The following is a 19,233-nucleotide window of genomic DNA, read 5'->3' on the forward strand; positions in this document are numbered from 1 at the left end:
GGGCATGTATTCAATCCAATTAACTTGTGATTAGTACTTGACACACAGTAAGCACTTAAATACCACAATTAGTATTATTAACCAGCAAGATGATTAAAACAATGAGCAAGACATTTGTGGAGGGCCACCAAAGGATTGCCATGCAATCAGTCACCTTGCTCCCTTCTACCTTACCTCACTGCTCTCCTACTACAACCCAGCTGGCACACTTTGCTCCTCCAATGCCAACCTACTCACCGTACCTCCTCTATCTCATCTATGTCACCGCCAACCTCTCACCCACATCCTGCCCCTGGTCTGACATACCCTCCCTTTTCTTGTCCGACAAATAATTATTCACCCTACCTTCAAAGCCTTACTGAAGGCACACCTCCTCCAAGAGGCCTTCCCTGACTAAGCCTTCATTTGCCCTTCTTCCACTCCCTTCTGTGTCACCTTTGCACTTGGATTTGCTCCCTTTATTCACCTCACCTTCAGCCCCACAGCACTCAATAAATACCATTGATTGATGGATTGATAGTTGTTTTCCGAAGATGATCTGGGAACGAGCGTGCAGGATGGGCTGAGACCGGGAGACCGGTGAGGAGAGTGATCGGAGAGTCCAGATGGGAGGTGACCAGAGTCTGAACCCCGGGGGGTGTGGATAAAGGGTAGGGATGAAAGGGGAGAATTCAAGAAATGTAGTGAGGGGAAAAAACTGGCGGGACAGAGACAGACACAGTGAAAGATAAAACAAGGCAGAGGCCACTACGCTTGGATTGGAAGGGGCCAGCAAGCTAGGGATACCCCTCCCTGTCCCTGTCCTCCCCCTCCCCATCCCCCCTGCCTTACCTCCTTCCCCTCCCCACAGCACCTGTATATCTGTATATTTATTTTATTTTGTTAGTATGTTTGGTTTTGTTCTCTGTCTCCCCCTTTTAGACTGTGAGCCCACTGTTGGGTAGGGACTGTCTCTATATGTTGCCAATTTGTACTTCCCAAGCGCTTAGTACAGTGCTCTGCACATAGTAAGCGCTCAATAAATACGATTGATGATGATGATGATGATGTATATATGTTTGTACATATTTATTACTCTTACTTGTACATATTCATTCTATTTATTTTATTTTGTTAATATGTTTTGTTTTGTTGTCTGTCTCCCCCTTCTAGACTATGAGCCCGTTGTTGGGTAGGGACCATTTCTATATGTTGCCAACTTGTACTTCCCAAGTGCTTAGAACAGTGCTCTGCACATAGTAAGTGCTCAATAAATACGATTGATTGATTATGTACAGTCTCCCCCTCTAGACTGTAAACTTGTTGTGGGCAGGGAACTTGACTAACAACACTGTTATATTGTACTCTCCCATGTGCTTTGTATAGTGCTTTGCACACAACAAAAGCTCAATAAATATGATTGAATGACTGATAAGCTGGTTGTGGGCAGGGAATGTCACTATTTATGACTGTATTGCACTTGTATTGTGGTCAACAAATACAACTGAATGAATGACTTATCCATATCCAGATTATCTATGTTGTGGGTTGTATGCAATCTTTCAACATCTTTCCCATCATATTTCCAGACAGCTTTTCTCAAGGCCCAGCTGGTAGAGGGTCATCTCTGTCTATACTGTTGTGGCTTCGAGGTGAGTTTGGACAAGGGGAGACTAGTCCTAAATCTGGTTCCTCATTAGACTTGGGTAGAAGCGGCGTGGCTTAGTGGAAAGAGCACAGGCTTGGGAGTCAGAGGATATGGGTTCTAATCCCGGCTCTGCTACTTGTCTGCTGTGTGACCTTGGGTAAGCTGATTACCTTATCTGGGGCTCAGTTACCTCATCTGTAAAATGGGCATTAAGACTGCAAGCCCACATGGGGCAGACTGATTACCTTGTATCTACCCCAGCACTTAGAACAGTGCTTGGCACATAGTAAGCACTTAACAAATACCATAATTGTTATTACTATTAGAACCCTAGAATATGGTGTGCCCAGAAGACTGGCGTTAAGGGCAACTGGGAGCACCAAGAAGCTGAGGTGGCAGCCGGTAAGGTTGGATTGCCTCTTTCTTAATGAAATGTTCCTCTGCTCCTCTGCTCCTCTCCATTAACATGGAGAGTTGATAGGCTATGTAAAGTTTTACTGGATTTCCTTTAGAAAACACAAATTTGCCAAGACATGTTATACATGTATCTAGCAAACCCCGGAAGATACAGGAGTCTGCCCTGGTAAAACTCAGTTTGACAAGCCAAATTTAAATTAAGCTCAGTGGGAGATTAATTTGGAGGAAAAAAAAGGGAAATAAAGCCAGCCACCTTTTCAGTTAGTCCTTTAAAACTTTAATGAGAGAATGCACCCTGCAATAGTCAAGCTGTCTCTATCAAAAACTTCAAATGACGTGAGCAATGAAATCTGAAGGGGAAAAAAGTAGAAAATAATTTATATTTAAAAGAAATTGGAATAGTCCTTTCCCCCTTCCAGTTCTCCACCTGTACATATTTTATACTGAATTTGAATAAATATCAAAATCTTTTTTTAAAAATGAACTAAACGAACTTTGAGAAACACGGCTTCAGTGATTCAAATAAGTAATTTCATAAAACACAATGTTTTTGCAATGAAGTAACTACAGTGCTATAAGCATTTTACTGTAAAACCATTTTCTTTACTTTAGATATTTCTCCCTGACAAGATTTCCAAAGTAAAATTTAAATTAATACTACCTATTCTTCCTGCAAACCTAGCACAGTCATATGCAAGATTAAAATTGGGCATAATGAATTACAGTTAAAATTTGATTATCCTTTGAAGTCTTATAGAGTATTAGGGATTGAATATTCCCCAATATCAGAATTTCAAATCCATACTTTTTATTTTTTTTAATGAAAAATTATATTAGCATATGTGAGCTCTTGATGGTTAATATTACTTACAGTTTGGCAAGCTAAGTTTTTGGGTTCTCAATGATGCACATTACCCACGAATGTTTCCTAACTGGGAGATGAGATGATAGTCAAAAAGAAATGTTTCCTGGGGTTGGAACAACCAGGTGGATACTAGCAGGAGGTCAGTTGCCTCATGGGGAGATGGATGCCTAAGAAAAATGGAAATTATCCCTATGGCCACCTTGGCATTCCTTCTAACCAAGGGTGACTAGATATCTGCCCAAAAAACCCTTGTACTTTTTAACACGTTTTCCAGCCGGAGTGATACACAATTGAAATGTAATGGGAGAAGTGTAGTATTCATTTTTCTTCTCATATTGTTTGGTTCCATTTTGTCATGTAAGTCTCTATAGGTTATACATAGTATTTCCTGTGTGCACTGGTCAGGAGAGATGATTTCTGGGGCTGGTCCAGTAGAAAGAGCATGGATCGAAGAGCCAGGAGCCTTGTATTCTAGTCCCAGCTCTGAAAGTATGGAAATGTTTACTGGGGCCAGGCTATCATTGGTGAAGGGTTTTTGGGTTTTTTTTCTTTTTTCAATGGTATTTATTAAGCGCTTACTATGTGCCAGGCACTGTACCTTAAGCACTGGGGCAGACACAAGTTAATCACATTGGACACAAGGGGCTCACAGTCAATTCCCGATTTAGAGATGAGGTAACAGCCACAGAGAAGTTAAGTGACTTGACCAAATTCACACAGCAAATGAGTGGCGGAACTGGGATTAGAACCCAGACCAGTGTTCTATCCACAAGGCCATGCTGCTTCTCTGACAAGAACCACCTAGGGTTTCCCGTGAGTTGGACAGGACTCCTAAATCTTGAAAAATATTTGGCAAATGTGGAATAGGAAGCATGTAGAGGTTCCCAAGAAAACCACCAGCTGAGTAGTGGTGCTAAAGCCCAGGATTGGCACTGCGCTGCGGTCACTTTGGTCACAACTGGGAGCCATGTAAAAAAAAACCTATATGTGCACTCCGCAATGCGCGGCTCCCCTGCACGTCTACTCTCTCATTGCACACTGAATACCGGCGGGTCACAATGGCAGGGATGGGAGAGTGTGCAAGTGGTGTCGCATCAACGAATGGCCCTAGAATCAATTTCTTCCCATCAGTTCTAAATCCTGCAGTCTCAGGACCAATGACCGTCACTTGCTCCAGGTGGGAGATTCCATAACATCCTTCCAGTATGACCAAAGAACTGTCCCCCATACACAAAGTACATTTTATTTCCTTACTTCTTTCAAAGCATAATTGATAACTATTTTAAACAAGCATCACCATACACATTTGTGTGCATTTTACACAAGGATCTGACCACGTGATAAAAACTTTTTCAGTCAGAAAATTTATTTTTTAAAGATGGCCCGAATTATTCTTTCTCTTTAAGAACACATCTCCGTATCATAAAATGGGTTTTTTTATGTTATGTTATTTTGAGAATCCTCAAACTAATATCTCTATACTTTTAAAATTATATAAGTAGTTCAAAACATATATCTGATGGTCTCGCTTGACATGTAGGTATTACTGTTAAACTTTTATTTATAAAATAAGGATATTTATAAGGTGTCAGTAAGTGCTAATGGCCCACTCAGTATTAACTGGAATAATAATAACAATAATAATAATAATGGCATTTGTTAAGTGCTTACTATGTGCGAAGCACTGGAGTCTGGAATTTAAAGACAGAGCAATCAAAATAGAGTGACCAGTTACCAACAATCAACATTCAATAGTATTAAATGGCTGTGTTGTTCTGGCTCTTAATACAGATACAGCTACAAAACACTGGCAAAGTTAATGCCATTGTTCTTAGCCTATTTTAAACATCAAATATTTAATGGGCCTGTCAACTTGTTTTTATTGCAAAAGTGTATCCTTCCATGAACAGAGTTCCAACACATTAGTAGATAACATAGTAGAGGGTGTCTAGCCACACTTTTCAAAATAATAGTCTTGCTTCCAGCACCACAGAACAAAGCAAAATGGTATGCATACTGGTAAGAAAATTGAGACTCATAAAACTACCTCTGAAAGGAACATATTACTTGTGACAACTATTGGACATTAGTTTACATTTGGGGTTTATTAATAATGTAGTTGTTGGAAGTACCTTAGCACAGTCAAAAGCAGAAAGGTAAAGAACTTGTTGGAAATTTTATAAAGTTAGATTTGGAATTTTCAGTCAACAATTTGATTGAATACAAAGAATGACATATGTTCAATTCTAGACTGTGAGCCCACGGTTGGGTAGGGACTGTCTCTATGTGTTGCCAACTTGTACTTCCCAAGCGCTTAGTACAGTGCTCTGCACACAGTAAGTGCTCAATAAATACGATTGACTGATTGACTGAATTGTAGATTAATCGTATCTGCTAAACCAGTGAAAACAGGCTCTCAAAATACTTGTTAGTTACAATAAGCAACTTAATTCAACTATTTTCTTTGGAGGTGGTGGGGTAAATTCTATAGAGTGAAATGCACTGTTTTAAGTAATTTGGAAAAGAAACTTGCAAAAACTTCGTTACAGTACAGTGGGTTTTACTTTCCCCACTGCCTCAGTCACTCCCTTGTAGTAAATTAGGCACTTAGGGCCGCTCATTAACTCCCAAGCTATTAGTTACACTTAGCATTGTTCTAACACTACTTGCCTAAATAGAATCCTACTGGCCTTAGGAAATTTCCTATATACAACATCCTCAGGGACCCAACTTTCGACCAAGAAGTGGGCTAGAGAGAGAATATGACTCACTAATACTTACCACTAGAATCCAATTTAGTTATCATTAATCATTTCAGATCTAATTTTTTATCTATTAAAGATTACTAAAATAAGAAGTTCATGTAACACGTGTCTATGACCAACTCATTGTGCCATCAGCAACTGCTACAGCAGCACCACAATTTTCATTTTCAAGACACAGGAACTTGTGTCAAATAGTTACAGCCCTCAGGACTGTGAATTTTCAATAAAGCTTTTTAAATGATGGATATATCGATATTTCAGAAAATGGAGAGAAAAGCAACCTGTCAGGGGTTTTTAAATTTGTGATCATCTATTTGAAGTGACCTGCACTCAGATCCATGTACTTTTATAAACAATATAGTTTTGAGGCTGTTAAAGTTTTCACTGAAAATAAAGAAGTTTGATAATTTATCAGTTCTTTACAGTTGCAAACCACATTAAAATTGGTCAATGTAGGGATTATTTTAGAAATACCACTGAAAAACAATTTTATACTACTATATTTTGTACACAGGCCTAAAAGGATGTAAATGTACATACAGGTCCTAATGCAAAGCAAAAGTTAGATTTGACAACTATGAAAAAACTGGATTCTCTATTAGCTTCTCTGCCTACCTGGAATGCCCAATTTGTTTTCAAAACATTTGTCCTTCAAAATAACAAGCCGTTAAACAGGTAGCCTAGACTAGTGAAGAAATGTTAAACTTCCAAACAAAGAAGAGCTAAAATAAACAGAAGTACATCACATTTCTGTTTTCATCTAACAACTCTGTGAAAGCAAGCATTTATGCAGGCCTTAATGGGAGTACAGTAGTTTAGGGAGTGGAATGACAACATAAACAAAGAAGCAGATTTATGAGGATGGAGTTCATTATTAAAGCAGTGGATTAGAACTGCTTTGCTCTGGAGCTCAAATCTTTAAAACGGTGCAGCATTCTATTATATATGCTCATTAGACAGAAACGGTAGCCAATTTAGTTTGAAAATCCCTCTTCCCCCTCCAGCAAATATAGGATATCCAACCGATAAGAGTTACCCGGGTCTTTCCTGGGATGTGCCCCGGCTAGTGAACATCAAGAAAAATCTTTCTAGAAGTGTTTAAAGGAAAGCAGCTATGCCATTGGCTTTAAAAAGGTCAGTTCAGGAAGTCCTTATTAATATGATAAAAACAATTCCACAAACTCCAGCGAAAGAGGAGGTTACCTGCAATGTAGTATGCTTTGATTCAAATGCAGTTTTCACAACAGATTCCTTCTCCCCTTGAAAAACTCGCTAATTTATGCACTTTAAAACACCAGATTCTTTCCACACTTTAGAAACCATGACCGTATCCTAACACAACAAAGAAGCAAAAGCAAACGATGTGAAAGCTATAATTGTTCAAAAGGCAATTATCTACTGTTCCCTCTGGGTTATGGATATCTCCATGAAGAGAATTTGGTGATTTAAGAGGACTGAATGTGGGGTGGAAGACAGGCAGGTACGGTGAGAGGAATTACTTGATCCGGAGTGACTGACACTTGATATTTGAACTCTACTGGTTGGCTGTGACCCACCATTTACAAGCGACTCAAAGAATCTCTGATGTAGAAAGACCCAAATGCAAATCAGTTGCAGTTTTGGATCAGGTAAAAGCTCTTTGGAGATTCAGTAAGAAATGTACAATGCACAACCGAGTCTCATTTACAATGGTGCTCCTATTTGATAGGATTTTTACATGCCTGATTTGGTCTTGTTCATTGGATTTATGAGTCCATTCCCTTCGGTCAACTTTTCTTCATCTACTCTGATTTTTACCTTTAAACACACAAGCAGAAGTTTACCCTTCTGCTCCCAAAACAACTTGAACACAAATGTAACACTGATCACAAACAGGGGATTAAGGTGAAGCTTGAGAAATGTTACTGACAGATCTATTAATAATAATAGTAATAATGATGGTATTTAAGTGCTTACTATGTGCCGAGCACTGTTCTAAGCAATGGGATAATAATAATAATAATAATTATAATGACATTTGTTAAGCACTTACTATGCGCTAAGCGCTGCGAGGATACAAGGTAATCAGGTTGTTCCATGTGGGGCTCACAGTTTCAATCCCCATTTTACAGGTGAAATAACTGAGGCACAGAGAAGTGAAGTGCCTTGCCCAAAGTCCCACGCCTGGTAAGTGGCAGAGCCGGAATTAGAACCCACAACTTCTGGTTCTCCAACCTGTGCTCTTTCCTCTGGGCCACGCTGCTTCTGAAGGTAATCAGGTTGTCCCATATGGGGCTCACAGTCCTAATCCCCATTTTACAGATGAGGTCACTGAGGCACAGAGACGTGAAGTGCCTTGCCCAAAAGTCACACAGCTGATAAGTGGCAGAGCCGGCATTAGAACCCACAACCTCTGACTCCCAACACCATGCTCTTTCCACTGAGCATCGTGGCTTCTCTAATCTTTCAAATGGGACAAGGGGTGAGTCAAAAGATAAGGAAACAAGCAGGAAAACACTAAGGTCAGTGCCACAGCTATTCCAAAAACATTATCTCCCGAATCCTGCTGCAGTCTGTTCTGTGTGGTAAAAAGCCACAAGTGTTTCCAATTAGGATTTCTCTGCCCCCTAAGCTCAAACATCACAGAACACGTCTACAAGGACAAAAAAGGGGCTCTGGATCCTACCTTGAGCCAGGGCCTGAAGCGAGTGGAGCTGAAGCAAGAGAAATGTCCACCATCCTCGGCAAAAGAAAGAGAGGCTGAACTTCATCCTTTGATCTTCCCAATTACTCCTTGGGGCCACAATCTCTCTCCTGACCCGTCTTGCGGTGGTTTCTTCCTCTGTGATTGCCTTCAGATCCGAATACCCGGTGTGATCCCGGCCCTTTCGCTCTGCACCCCGAGCTTCTTTAGGGAACTTGTATTCCTGTTGCTTCCGCGCTGAAGTTTGGGGAACACACGATGAGAATACGTGCTGGTTTGCACTCACTTAGCACGCAACACTCTGTGGGCATGACTGTACCACCCTCTCCGCCTCAATCAATGGATCTCGTGGAAGGATCGATTGCACCACAGCAACCGGGCATCGACGCGAAACGCATGTTTCCCTGCCCTGTCGCATCCAATCCCTTCGACCCGGACGGACAGAAACGCAAAGGAAGTTTTCCTGGCTTTAATATTTCAGGGAGCCTGGATGGTTCATCGCGTCGTTATCACCAACTGCGGCCGGCGATCCCCCTTTCGTAGACCGAAAACTAGATTCCCACGGGATTGCAACAGATCGTGGTTAGATTTCCCTGCAAAATAGGATATTATTTTAAGCACGCGGGAAAGTGGCAGACTAAAAGGGGGAAGGGAGGGGGTATTCCAAACCCCTGCTCCTTCAGGGAGGAATTTATTTCAGACCCCCTGCAAGATGATCTTAGTCCAGTGCTCTGCACACAGTAAGCGCTCAATAAATAATAATAATAATGGCATTTATTAAGCCCTTATTATGTGCAAAGCACTGTTCCAAGCGCTGGGGAGGTTACCAGGTGATCAGGTTGTCCCACTGGGGGGCTCGCAGTCTTAATCCCCATTTTACAGATGAGGGAACTGAGGCCCAGAGAAGTGAAGTGACTTGCCCAAAGTCACACAGCTAAGTGGCGGAGCCGGGATTCGAACCCATGACCTCTGACTCCAAAGCCGAATGAATGATCCGAACTAGCGTCCTGTTTCCGGGGTGCAGCCAGCCGAGGTCCCGGGCTGCAGAATGCTCTGGTCCTTCCCCCCTTTTAGACTGTGAGCCCACTGTTGGGTAGGGACTGTCTCTATGTGTTGCCAATTTGTGCTTCCCAAGCGCTTAGTACAGTGCTCTGCACATAGTAAGCGCTCAATAAATACGATTGATTGATTGATTGGTCCCCAACGGTTAGCGCAGGGTGCAGGGCGAGTGATGGAGGTGAGGGGATCGTCCCGGCCCGGGGAGTTTTGCCTCCAGCTGGGAGACTGGGGGAGACGGGGGTGATGGGTCTTAGTACAGTTCTCAAGCGCTTAGCACAGTGCTCTGCACACAGTAAGCGCTCAGTAGATACAATTGAATGAAAAGGTCCGAGGGTAGTTAGGGTAACAGAGAGCCGGCTTGCTACAGGGGACGAGGGTTTTTTTGGAAAAGGAGAGTGGATTGGAGGAGGGCGGAGCTCAATCTCTCCTTTAACTCTTACAACCAGCTCGGGAAGCCCAATTAGAAACAGATGAGGTGAGTGGGCAGCTCCTCCTCCTCCAGATTCAGGAGGGGTTTTGTTGTTCAAGGTGGGGGCAGTCATTCATTCATTCAATCGTATTTACTGAGCGCCTACTGCGTGCATAGCACTGTACTAAGCGCCTGGAAAGGCCAAGTCGGCAACATATAGAGACGGTCCCTACCCAACAACGGGCTCACAGAGGGGCGCCCTGGATCCGTGTTTCTCCTCCAGGGACTGCTCATTCATCCGTTCATTCAATCGTATTTATTGAGCGCTTACTGCGTGCAGAGCACTGTAATAGGCGCTTGGGAAGTACGATTCGGCAACAGATAATTCTTGCATTCGACTGTATTATTCATTCGTTCAATCGTATTTATTGAGCGCTTACTGTTTGCAGAGCACTGGACCCTTTTAGACTGTGAGCCCAATGTTGGGTAGGGACTGTCTCTATATGTTGCCAATTTGTACTTCCCAAGCGCTTAGTACAGTGCTCTGCACATAGTAAGCGCTCAATAAATACGATTGTTGATGATGATGATGATGACTAAGCGCTTGGGAAGTACAAGTCGGCAATATATAGAGACCGTCCCTATTTGTTAAGCGCTTACTATGTGCAAAGCACTGTTCTAAGCGCTGGGGGGATACAAGGTGATCAGGTTCTCCCACGAGGGGCTCACAGTCTTCATCCCCATTTTACAGATGAGGGAACTGAGACCCAGAGAAGTGACTTGCCCAAAGTCACACAGCTGATAAGTAGCGAAGCCGGGATTAGAACCCATGACCTCTGACTCCCAAGCCCGGGCTCTTTCCACTGTACCACGCTGCTTCTCATTCATTCATTCATATACAATCGTATTTATTGAGCGCTTACTGTATGCAGAGCACTGTATTAAGCGCTTGGGAGAATACAAATCGGCAACGTATAGAGACGGTCCCTACCCAACAACGGACTCACAGTCTAGAAGGGGGAGACAGACAATCAATCAATCAATTGTATTTATTGAGCGCTTACTGTGTGCAGAGCACTGTACTAAGCGCTTGGGAAGTACAAGTCGGCAACATATAGAGACAGAGACAACAAAACAAGTAGACAGGCGTCAATAGCATCCGTTCATTCAAAATGCTTACGCCGTGCAGAGCACTGTACTAAGCGCTTGGGAAAGTACACTACAGCAATAAAGAGAAACGATCGGCTGGGGGAGACACCGGCCACGAACAACTGAAACCATCCAAGGCTGCCTCATTCATTCATTCAATCGTATTCATTCATTCAGTCGTATTTATTGAGCGCTTACTGTGTGCAGAGCACTGTACTAAGCGCTTGGGAAGTACAAGTCGGCAACATATAGAGAGGGTCCCTACCCAAACAACGGGCTTCACAGTCTAGAAGGACTTGTATCCCCCCCCCCCCCAGCGCTTAGAGGAGTGCTTGACCCTTTCACTCATTCATTCAACCGTATTTATTGAGCGCTTACTGTGTGCAGAGCACTGTACTAAGCGCTTGGGAAGCACAAGTTCCCGGCGGGGCCTGGCTTGTGTCCTTTTTGGCCTTTTACAGGGAAGCAGCGAGGCTCAGTGACAAGAGCCCGGGTTTGGGAGTCAGAGGTCATGGGTTCTAATTCCGACTCCACCACCTGATGATGGCATTTATTAAGCGCTTACTATGTGCAACGATCAGCTGTATGACTTTGGGCAAGTCACTTCACTTCTCTGTGCCTCAATCCCCTGATCTGTAGAATGGGGATTAAGACTGGGAGCCCCACGTGGGGCAACCTTGATTACCTTGTATTTCCCCAGCGCTTAGTACAGTGTTTGGCACATAGTAAGCGCTTAATACCAACATTATTATTATTACAAGTTGGCAACATATAGAGACGGTCCCTACCCAACAACGGCCTCACAGTTCTATAAGGACTTGCATCTCCCCCAGCGCTTAGAACAGTGCTTGGCCCACTGTAAGCGCTTACCAAATACCACCTTTATCAGCGCTCAGAACAGTGCTTTGCACATAGTAAGCGCTTAACAAATACAGTCATTATTATTCTACAAGAGCCCGGGCTTGGGAGTCAGAGGTCACGGGTTCTAATCCCGGCTCCATCACTTGTCAGCTGTGTGACTTTGGGCACGTCACTTCCCTGAGCCTCAGTTTCCCTTCTGTAAAATGGGGATTAAGACTGTGAGCCCTACGTGGGACAACCTGATCACCCTGTATCTACCCCAGCGCTTAAAACAGTGCTTGGCACATAGTAAGCGCTTAACAAATGCCATCATCATTATTATTATTATTATTATTATTATTATTATTATTATTACCACCCCAGGGCTTAGAACAGTGCTTGGCACATAGTAAGCGCTTAACAATTACCAACATCATTATTCTTCCAAGTTGGCAACATATAGAGACGGTCCCTACCCAACAATTGTACTTCCCAAGCGCTTAGTACAGTGCTCTGCACACAGTAAGCGCTCAATAAGTACAATTGAATGAATGAATGAAATGAACAACGGGCTCACAGTCTAGAAGGGGTTAAGCCCATTGCAAGCGCTTAATCAATCAATCGTATTTATTGAGCGCTTACTGTGTGCAGAGCACTGTACTAAGCGCTTGGGAAGTACAAGTTGGCAACATATAGAGACGGTCCCTACCCAACAGTGGGCTCACAGTCTAGAAGGGGGAGACAGAGAATCAATCAATCAATCGTATTTATCGAGCGCTTACTGTGTGCAGAGCACTGTACTAAGCGCTTGGGAAGTCCAAGTTGGCAACATATAGAGACGGCCCCTACCCAACAGTGGGCTCACAGTCTAAAAGGGGGGGAGACAGAGAACAAAACCAAACATACTAACAAAATAAAATAAATAGAATAGATATGTACAAGATAAATAGAGTAATAAATATGTGCAAACATATATACAGGTGCTGTGGGGAAGGGAAGGAGGTAAAATGGGGGGGAAGGAAAGGGGGACAGGAAGGAAGGGGCTCAGTCTTAAATGTCATCTTTATCAGCGCTCAGAACAGTACTTTGCCCGTAGTAAGCGCTTAACAAATACCAACATTATTCTTCCAAGTTGGCAACACGGTCCCTACCCAACAACGGGCTCACTCCAGAAGAGGGGTAAGCCCATAGTAAGCGCTTAACACATACCATCTTCATGAGCGCTCACAACAGTGCTTAGCACATAGGAAGCGCTTAACACCGTCATTACTATTCTACTTAAAGGGTCGAGCGAGCACGGGACGGTGGGGGAGGAGGATCCGCCTTGCAAACGGGGGGATCGTGAGCAGCCCCTTCCCTCCCTCGGGGTGGAAGCTGAAGAGTGGCCCGGGGAGGGAAACCTCGCCTCGGGCCCGTCCTGAGCTCTTCCCGGGGAGAAAGTGCAGCGCGGCCGCCTGGTCTACCGCCCGCAGCCGCCAACACTTACCCGCCGCCGCCGCTGTTTCCCATTGCCGGACCCATCGCTCGCTCGCTCGCACGCGCCGCCCCAAGCCCGCCTCTGATTGGCTGAGACGCGCCGGCTCGCCCCCGCCCGCGTGCGGTTGCGCCCTCTAGGGATCCAGACCCGCTGTTGCACCGCCCTATCCCCGCCCGGCCCGCAAGCCCGGGCGCGCCCAAGGAAGCCGGTTCTCCCGCCCCCTGCAGCTATGCATTGTGCAGCAGCAGCAGCAGCAGCAGCAGCAGTAGCAGTACTTGCAATTGGCAAAAGAAATAAGGCGCCCGAAGGGACGGACCAGTTCCGCTCTCACAGGTGCTTTGCTTCTGCCTCCCAGTGTCTTTTTCAGAGCCACGAAACGTGCCCTCCTTGAGCTCTTATATAGGTTGCCAACTTGTACTTCCCAAGCGCTTAGTACAGTGCTCTGCACACAGTAAGCGCTCAATAAATGCGATTGATTGGTATTTGTTAAGCGCTTACTGTGTGCAAAGCACTGCTCTAAGCGCTGGGGAGGTTACAAGGAGATCAGGTTGGCCCACGGGGGGCTCACAGTTTTAATCTCCAGTTTACAGATGAGGGAACTGAGGCACAGAGAAGTTGTCACTTCACTTCTCAGAGCCTCAGTTCCCTCATCTGTAAAATCAATCACTCAATCAATCGTATTTATTGAGCGCTTACGGTGTGCAGAGCACTACTAAGCGCTTGGGAAGTACAAGTTGGCAACATATAGAGACGGTCCCTACCCAACGGTGGGCTCACAGTCTAGAAGGGGGAGACAGAGAACAAAACAAAACATATCAACAAAATAAAATAAATAGCATATGTACAAGTAAAATAAATAAATAAATAGAGTAATAAATACGTACAAACATATATACAGGTGCTGTGGGGAAGGGAAGGAGGTAAGGCAGGGGGGATGGAGAGGGGGAGGAGAGGGAGAAGAAGGTGGGGGCTCAGTCTGGGAAGGCCTCCTGGAGGAGGTGAGCTCTCAGTAGGGCCTTGAAGGGAGGAAGAGAGCTAGCTTGGCGGATGTGCAGAGGGAGGGCATTCCAGACCAGGGGAAGGATGTGGGCCGGGGGTCGACAACGGGACAGGCGAGAACGAGGCACGGTGAGGAGATAAGCGGCAGGGGAGCGGTGGGTGCGGGCTAGGCTGTAGAAGGAGAGAAGGGAGGTGAGGTGGGAGGGGGCGAGGTGATGGACAGCCTTGAAACCGAGGGTGATGAGTTTCTGCCTGATGCGTAGGTTGATTGGTAGCCACTGGAGATTTTTAAGGAGGGGAGTAACATGCCCAGAGCGTTTCTGGACAAAGACAATCCGGGCAGCAGCATGAAGTATGGATTGAAGTGGGGAGAGACAAGAGGATGGGAGATCGGAGAGGTGATTGATACAGTAGTCCAGACGGGATAGGATGAGAGCTTAAATGAGTAGGGTAGCAATTTGGATGGAGAGGAAAGGGGAGATCTTGGCAATGTTGCGGAGCTGAGACCGGCAGGTTTTGGTGACGGCTTGGATGTGAGGGGTGAACGAGAGAGAGGAGTCGAGGATGACACCAAGGTTGCGGGCTTGTGAGATGGGAAGGATGGTAGTGCAGTCAACAGTGATGGGAAAGTCAGGGAGAGGGCAGGGTTTGGGAGGGAAGACAAGGAGTTCAGTCTTGGACATGTTGAGTTTTAGGTGGTGGGCAGACATCCAGATGGAGATGTCCTGAAGACAGGAGGAGATGCGAGCCTGGAGGGAGGGGGAGAGAGCAGGAGCAAAGATGTAGACCTGGGTGTCATCAGCGTAGAGATGATAGTTGAAGCCGTGGGAGCGAATGAGGTCACCAAGGGAGTGAGTGTAGATCGAGAACAGAAGGGGACCAAGAACTGAACCTTGAGGAAGCCCTACAGTAAGGGGATGGGAGGGGGTGGAGGAGCCTGCAAAAGAGACTGAGAATGAACGACTGGAGAGATAAGAGGAGGACCAGGAGAGGACGGAGTCTGTGAAGCCAAGGTTGGATAGCGTATTGAGGAGAAGGGGGTGGTCCACAGTGTCGAAGGCAGCTGAGAGGTCGAGGAGGATTAGAGTATGAGCTGTTGGATTTGGCAAGCAGGAGATCATTGGTGACCTTTGAGAGGGCAGTTTCTGTGGAATGTAGGGGACGGAAGCCAGACTGGAGGGGGTCGAGGAGAGAATGGGGATGAAGACTGTGAGCCCCACGTGGGACAACTTGATCATCTTGTATCCCCCCCAGCGCTTAGTACAGTGCATTGCACATACTAAGCGCTTAACAAATACCATTAGAAAAAGAAACAGCTGACAGTTGACATTTGAACCCGTGACCTCTGACTCCAAAGCCCATGCTCTTTCCACTGAGCCATGCTGCTTCTCTAGTTCTTTGGATGCAAGGTGTGTCCTGAAGCTGGGCCAGAAGAGGCTAGTGAAGCAATCCAGGAATGCCCAGTAAATTATCCCATCAATGATGGAGTGGGGTTTGCTTTTTTTCTATTAGAAGCCCATCAAATGATGAAATGTTGCTGGAGTTCTGCTACTTTGGGGACAGATTGGCCTAGTGGAAACAGCAAGGGCTTGGGAGATTGGTTCTAATCCCGACCCTACCACTTGCTGTGACCTTACCTTGTCTGTGCCCCAGTGTCCTCATCTGTAAAATGAGGGGTTAAATATCTGTTCTCCCTTCCCTTTATACTGTGAGCATCATGTGAGACAGGGACTGTGCCTAGACTGTACTTGGCACAGAGTAAGTGCATAATGAATACTATTTATTATCATTTATTATCATTACTGTTGTTATTATTATCAGGGTTTGGATGGATTCTTGGTCGGACAGTTTTTGAAAAGTAATTTTCTTTTCTGATAATGGATGGAAAAGGGGGAAACAAAAGAAGCTTCTCCCAAGCCCATCACACACACACACACACACACACACACACACACACACACACACACACACACACACACACACACACACACACACACACACACACACACACTGAGCCCTGTTGGGTAGGGACCATCTCTATATGTTGCCAGCTTGTACTTCCCAAGCGCTTAGTACAGTGCTCTGTACACAGTAAGTGCTCAATAAATACGATTGAATGAATGAATGAATGAATGAATACACACACACACCTGCTCCTCCGACTCCCTCACTAAATGATGTGCATATTGCTTTCTTCACTTCTAACTCACCTGCCCACTGAGGTAAGCCCGAGCTGGTTTTCTGCAGAGAGTAGGTCTCCAGGGCACGATCGTGTTTACAACTTTTCCGTAGTCCCCTTAGTACCAATTGTTAATTCCCTGCAGCACAGAGGGAACTACCTTCTTCCAAACTGCTTGTTTTTTTGGTGCTGGGACATTGTTACCTTTATTGGAAATGAGAAACACACTCAATTGGGTTTTTAATTACTAGTAACAAAGCATAATAGGTGCATATCTGCTGTGTGATGACTTTAGAAATTAAGTTTCAGAAGATTTCAAGTTCATTTTTGATCTGTAAAGAAGAAAGACTTGGATGCTCCCCTCTGTGTGGGAAGCACTTAGAGGCTGCCAGGCTCATGGTGCTGCGTATTTAGTCCATTTCCTTTTTAAGCCAGAACTGGAGATGAACTGAGGAAATTTTCCACCAACCCTTTCCTCTTCATTCCAGAATCTAATACAATCGTTTCTCAACTTTTTATTTCATGAGCCTTTCCCTTTCTCCCCAAAGAATCCCCATCACCTCACCACCAAAAAGACAAAGTCTTGGCCCTGCAACATTGATAAGGACTAGGAGAGAGGGGAATCAATCAGTCATTCAATCAACGGTATTTATTAAGTGCTTACTGTGTGCAGAGCACTAGACTAAGTACTTGGGAGCTTAGAAGGCAAAAGAATAGGTAAAGATGATCCCTGCCCACAAGAGGTTTACAGTGTAGAGGGGTAGATAGACATTAAAAGAAATTACACTTGGGTACGAAAGTGGTTTGAGTCCGGGGGAAGAGTGTGCGTAAAAGTGTTTAGGTGAAATTGAGGACTAAGAAAAGAGGACTAAGATTGGGAAGTAAGAGGGCTTAGTTGAGGAAGGTCTCTGGGTGGAGATGTTATTTTAGTAGGGCTTTGAAGATGAGGGGAGTGGTGGTCTGGTAGACATGAAGGGGAGGAAGCGGTTACTGCAGTGGGATAGTCAAGATTGAGATACAGTGAGTAGGTTGGCCTTAGAGGAGAGGAGCTAAGTGTGCCGGTTGGGTTGAATTAGGAGATCAGTGAGGTAAAGCAGGAGGAGGAGAACTGATTGAGTGCCTTAAAGCTGGTGGTGAGGAGTTTCTGCTTGATGAGTAGGGTGATGGGCAACCACTGGAGCTTTCTGAGAGGGAAGAGATGAGCTGAACTTTTTTCAGAAAAAATGACCCAGGCAGCAGAGTGAAATATGGACTGGAGAGGGTAGAGGCAGCAAGAAGGTTAGAGAAGAGTCTGATGCAGTAGTCAGGGTGGGATATAAGTGCTTGGATCAGTGAGGTGGCAGTTTGAATGGAGAGGTTGGGCCTGGGTCACCCCAGTTTCCCAGGTCTCCTCTAGACTTTAAGCTCATTGTGGGCAGGAAACATGTCTACCAACTCTGTTGCACTGTTCTCTCCCAAGCGCTTAATACAGTGCTCTTCACACAGCAAGGGCTCTGTAAATTCCATTGAATGTCTGACATGGGCCAAGTGTCAGAGGAGAAATAGATGAGATCAAAGTACACTGAGAAGGTGGGTGTTAGAAGAGTGAAGCATGTGAGTCGGGTAGGAGATCAGCCAGCTAAAGTGGGAGGGGGAGAGCTGATTCAGGAGCGGATGGGAGCAGATAGGAGCAGGATGGTGAAGAGACGGTTCTGACTGAAAGTCTACCCAGAATTTGGGAAGCTCCAGATTCCATGCTGGAGTTCCAATTCCTGGTTTGGAAAGCTCTGGTCTTGAGTTTAATAAAGTGCCACTCTCTCTGGAAGACTCACTAAATATTGATTAAATTCAAAACAATGATGCATCCAATGGCAGCAAGCATCAGTAGTCTAAGGAAATACAGTATGGCCAAGGGGGCAATTTTTCAAATTTGTATTTGCTTCCAACTGCAGGTTCATGTTAATTTGCATGACTGGTTGAACCTTCTGTGGTAATCAATAACATTGATTGCGAGTCCACAGGGTGTGCAGCATGTTACACTGCACGGAGTCACTCATCACGAGTGACAGACGAGCCTCGACCCAGACTTTGGGACCAAGAATCTGCATAAAAGAGTTGATGATGATACCATCTGTCTTCACTGCCCCACTCATAAGCTCTTGCTTCTGCTAGCCATGATCCCCTTGGAGCAGTGAGTCCAACAAGAGACAACAAGGCGTGCAGGAGTGGAAAAGGTTGTGCAGTGCATGTGCAAATTTGACCTGTTTTCCCTCCTACTTCGAATAAGAACCCCATATGGGACAGGGACTGTGTCTGATCTGATCATCTCATATCTACTCCTGCGCTCGATCCATGAATGTCATATAATAATTGCTAAACAAATACAATGAAAATAATAATAATTATACAAATGAGAGTCATTTAAATCCAGATAACCAAAGCATGGTGGCCTAGTGGAAAGAGCATGGGCCTGGGATTCGGGGGACCTGGGTTTTGACTCCTCCACTTCCCTGCTGCATGACCTTGGGCAAGTCATTTAACTTCTCTGTATCTGTTTCCTCATCTGTAAAATGGAAATGAAATATCTGTTCTTCCTCCTATTTAGACTGTAAGCCAGATGTGGGACAAGGGACTGTGTCGAACCTGATTAACTTACACCTACCTCAGTGCTTTGGACAGTGCTTAACAAATAGAAAATGCTTAGCCAATGCCAAAAATAATAATAATAACAATAATAGTAATAAGTGCCAATGCTATTCAGTAATGTCAGGGACCAGCAGGTGGT

General features: G+C 44.8%; 1 protein-coding gene across 1 annotated transcript in view; it reads right to left on the reverse strand.

Annotated features, from left to right (window-relative positions):
* The window catches only part of LOC119941908 (protein sidekick-1-like), a 402,085-nt gene extending 393,587 nt beyond the window's left edge, over window positions 1-8,498 (reverse strand). The window contains exon 1 of the mRNA XM_038762451.1: window positions 8,340-8,498. Coding sequence (XP_038618379.1) covers window positions 8,340-8,424 — 85 coding nt within the window. The 5' untranslated portion in view covers window positions 8,425-8,498. The remainder of the gene's footprint in view (window positions 1-8,339) is intronic.
* Window positions 8,499-19,233: the final 10,735 nt, after the last annotated feature.

Source organism: Tachyglossus aculeatus, chromosome 21 (assembly GCF_015852505.1).
Source record: "Tachyglossus aculeatus isolate mTacAcu1 chromosome 21, mTacAcu1.pri, whole genome shotgun sequence".
In the NCBI taxonomy this organism is placed as follows: Eukaryota; Metazoa; Chordata; class Mammalia; order Monotremata; family Tachyglossidae; genus Tachyglossus; species Tachyglossus aculeatus.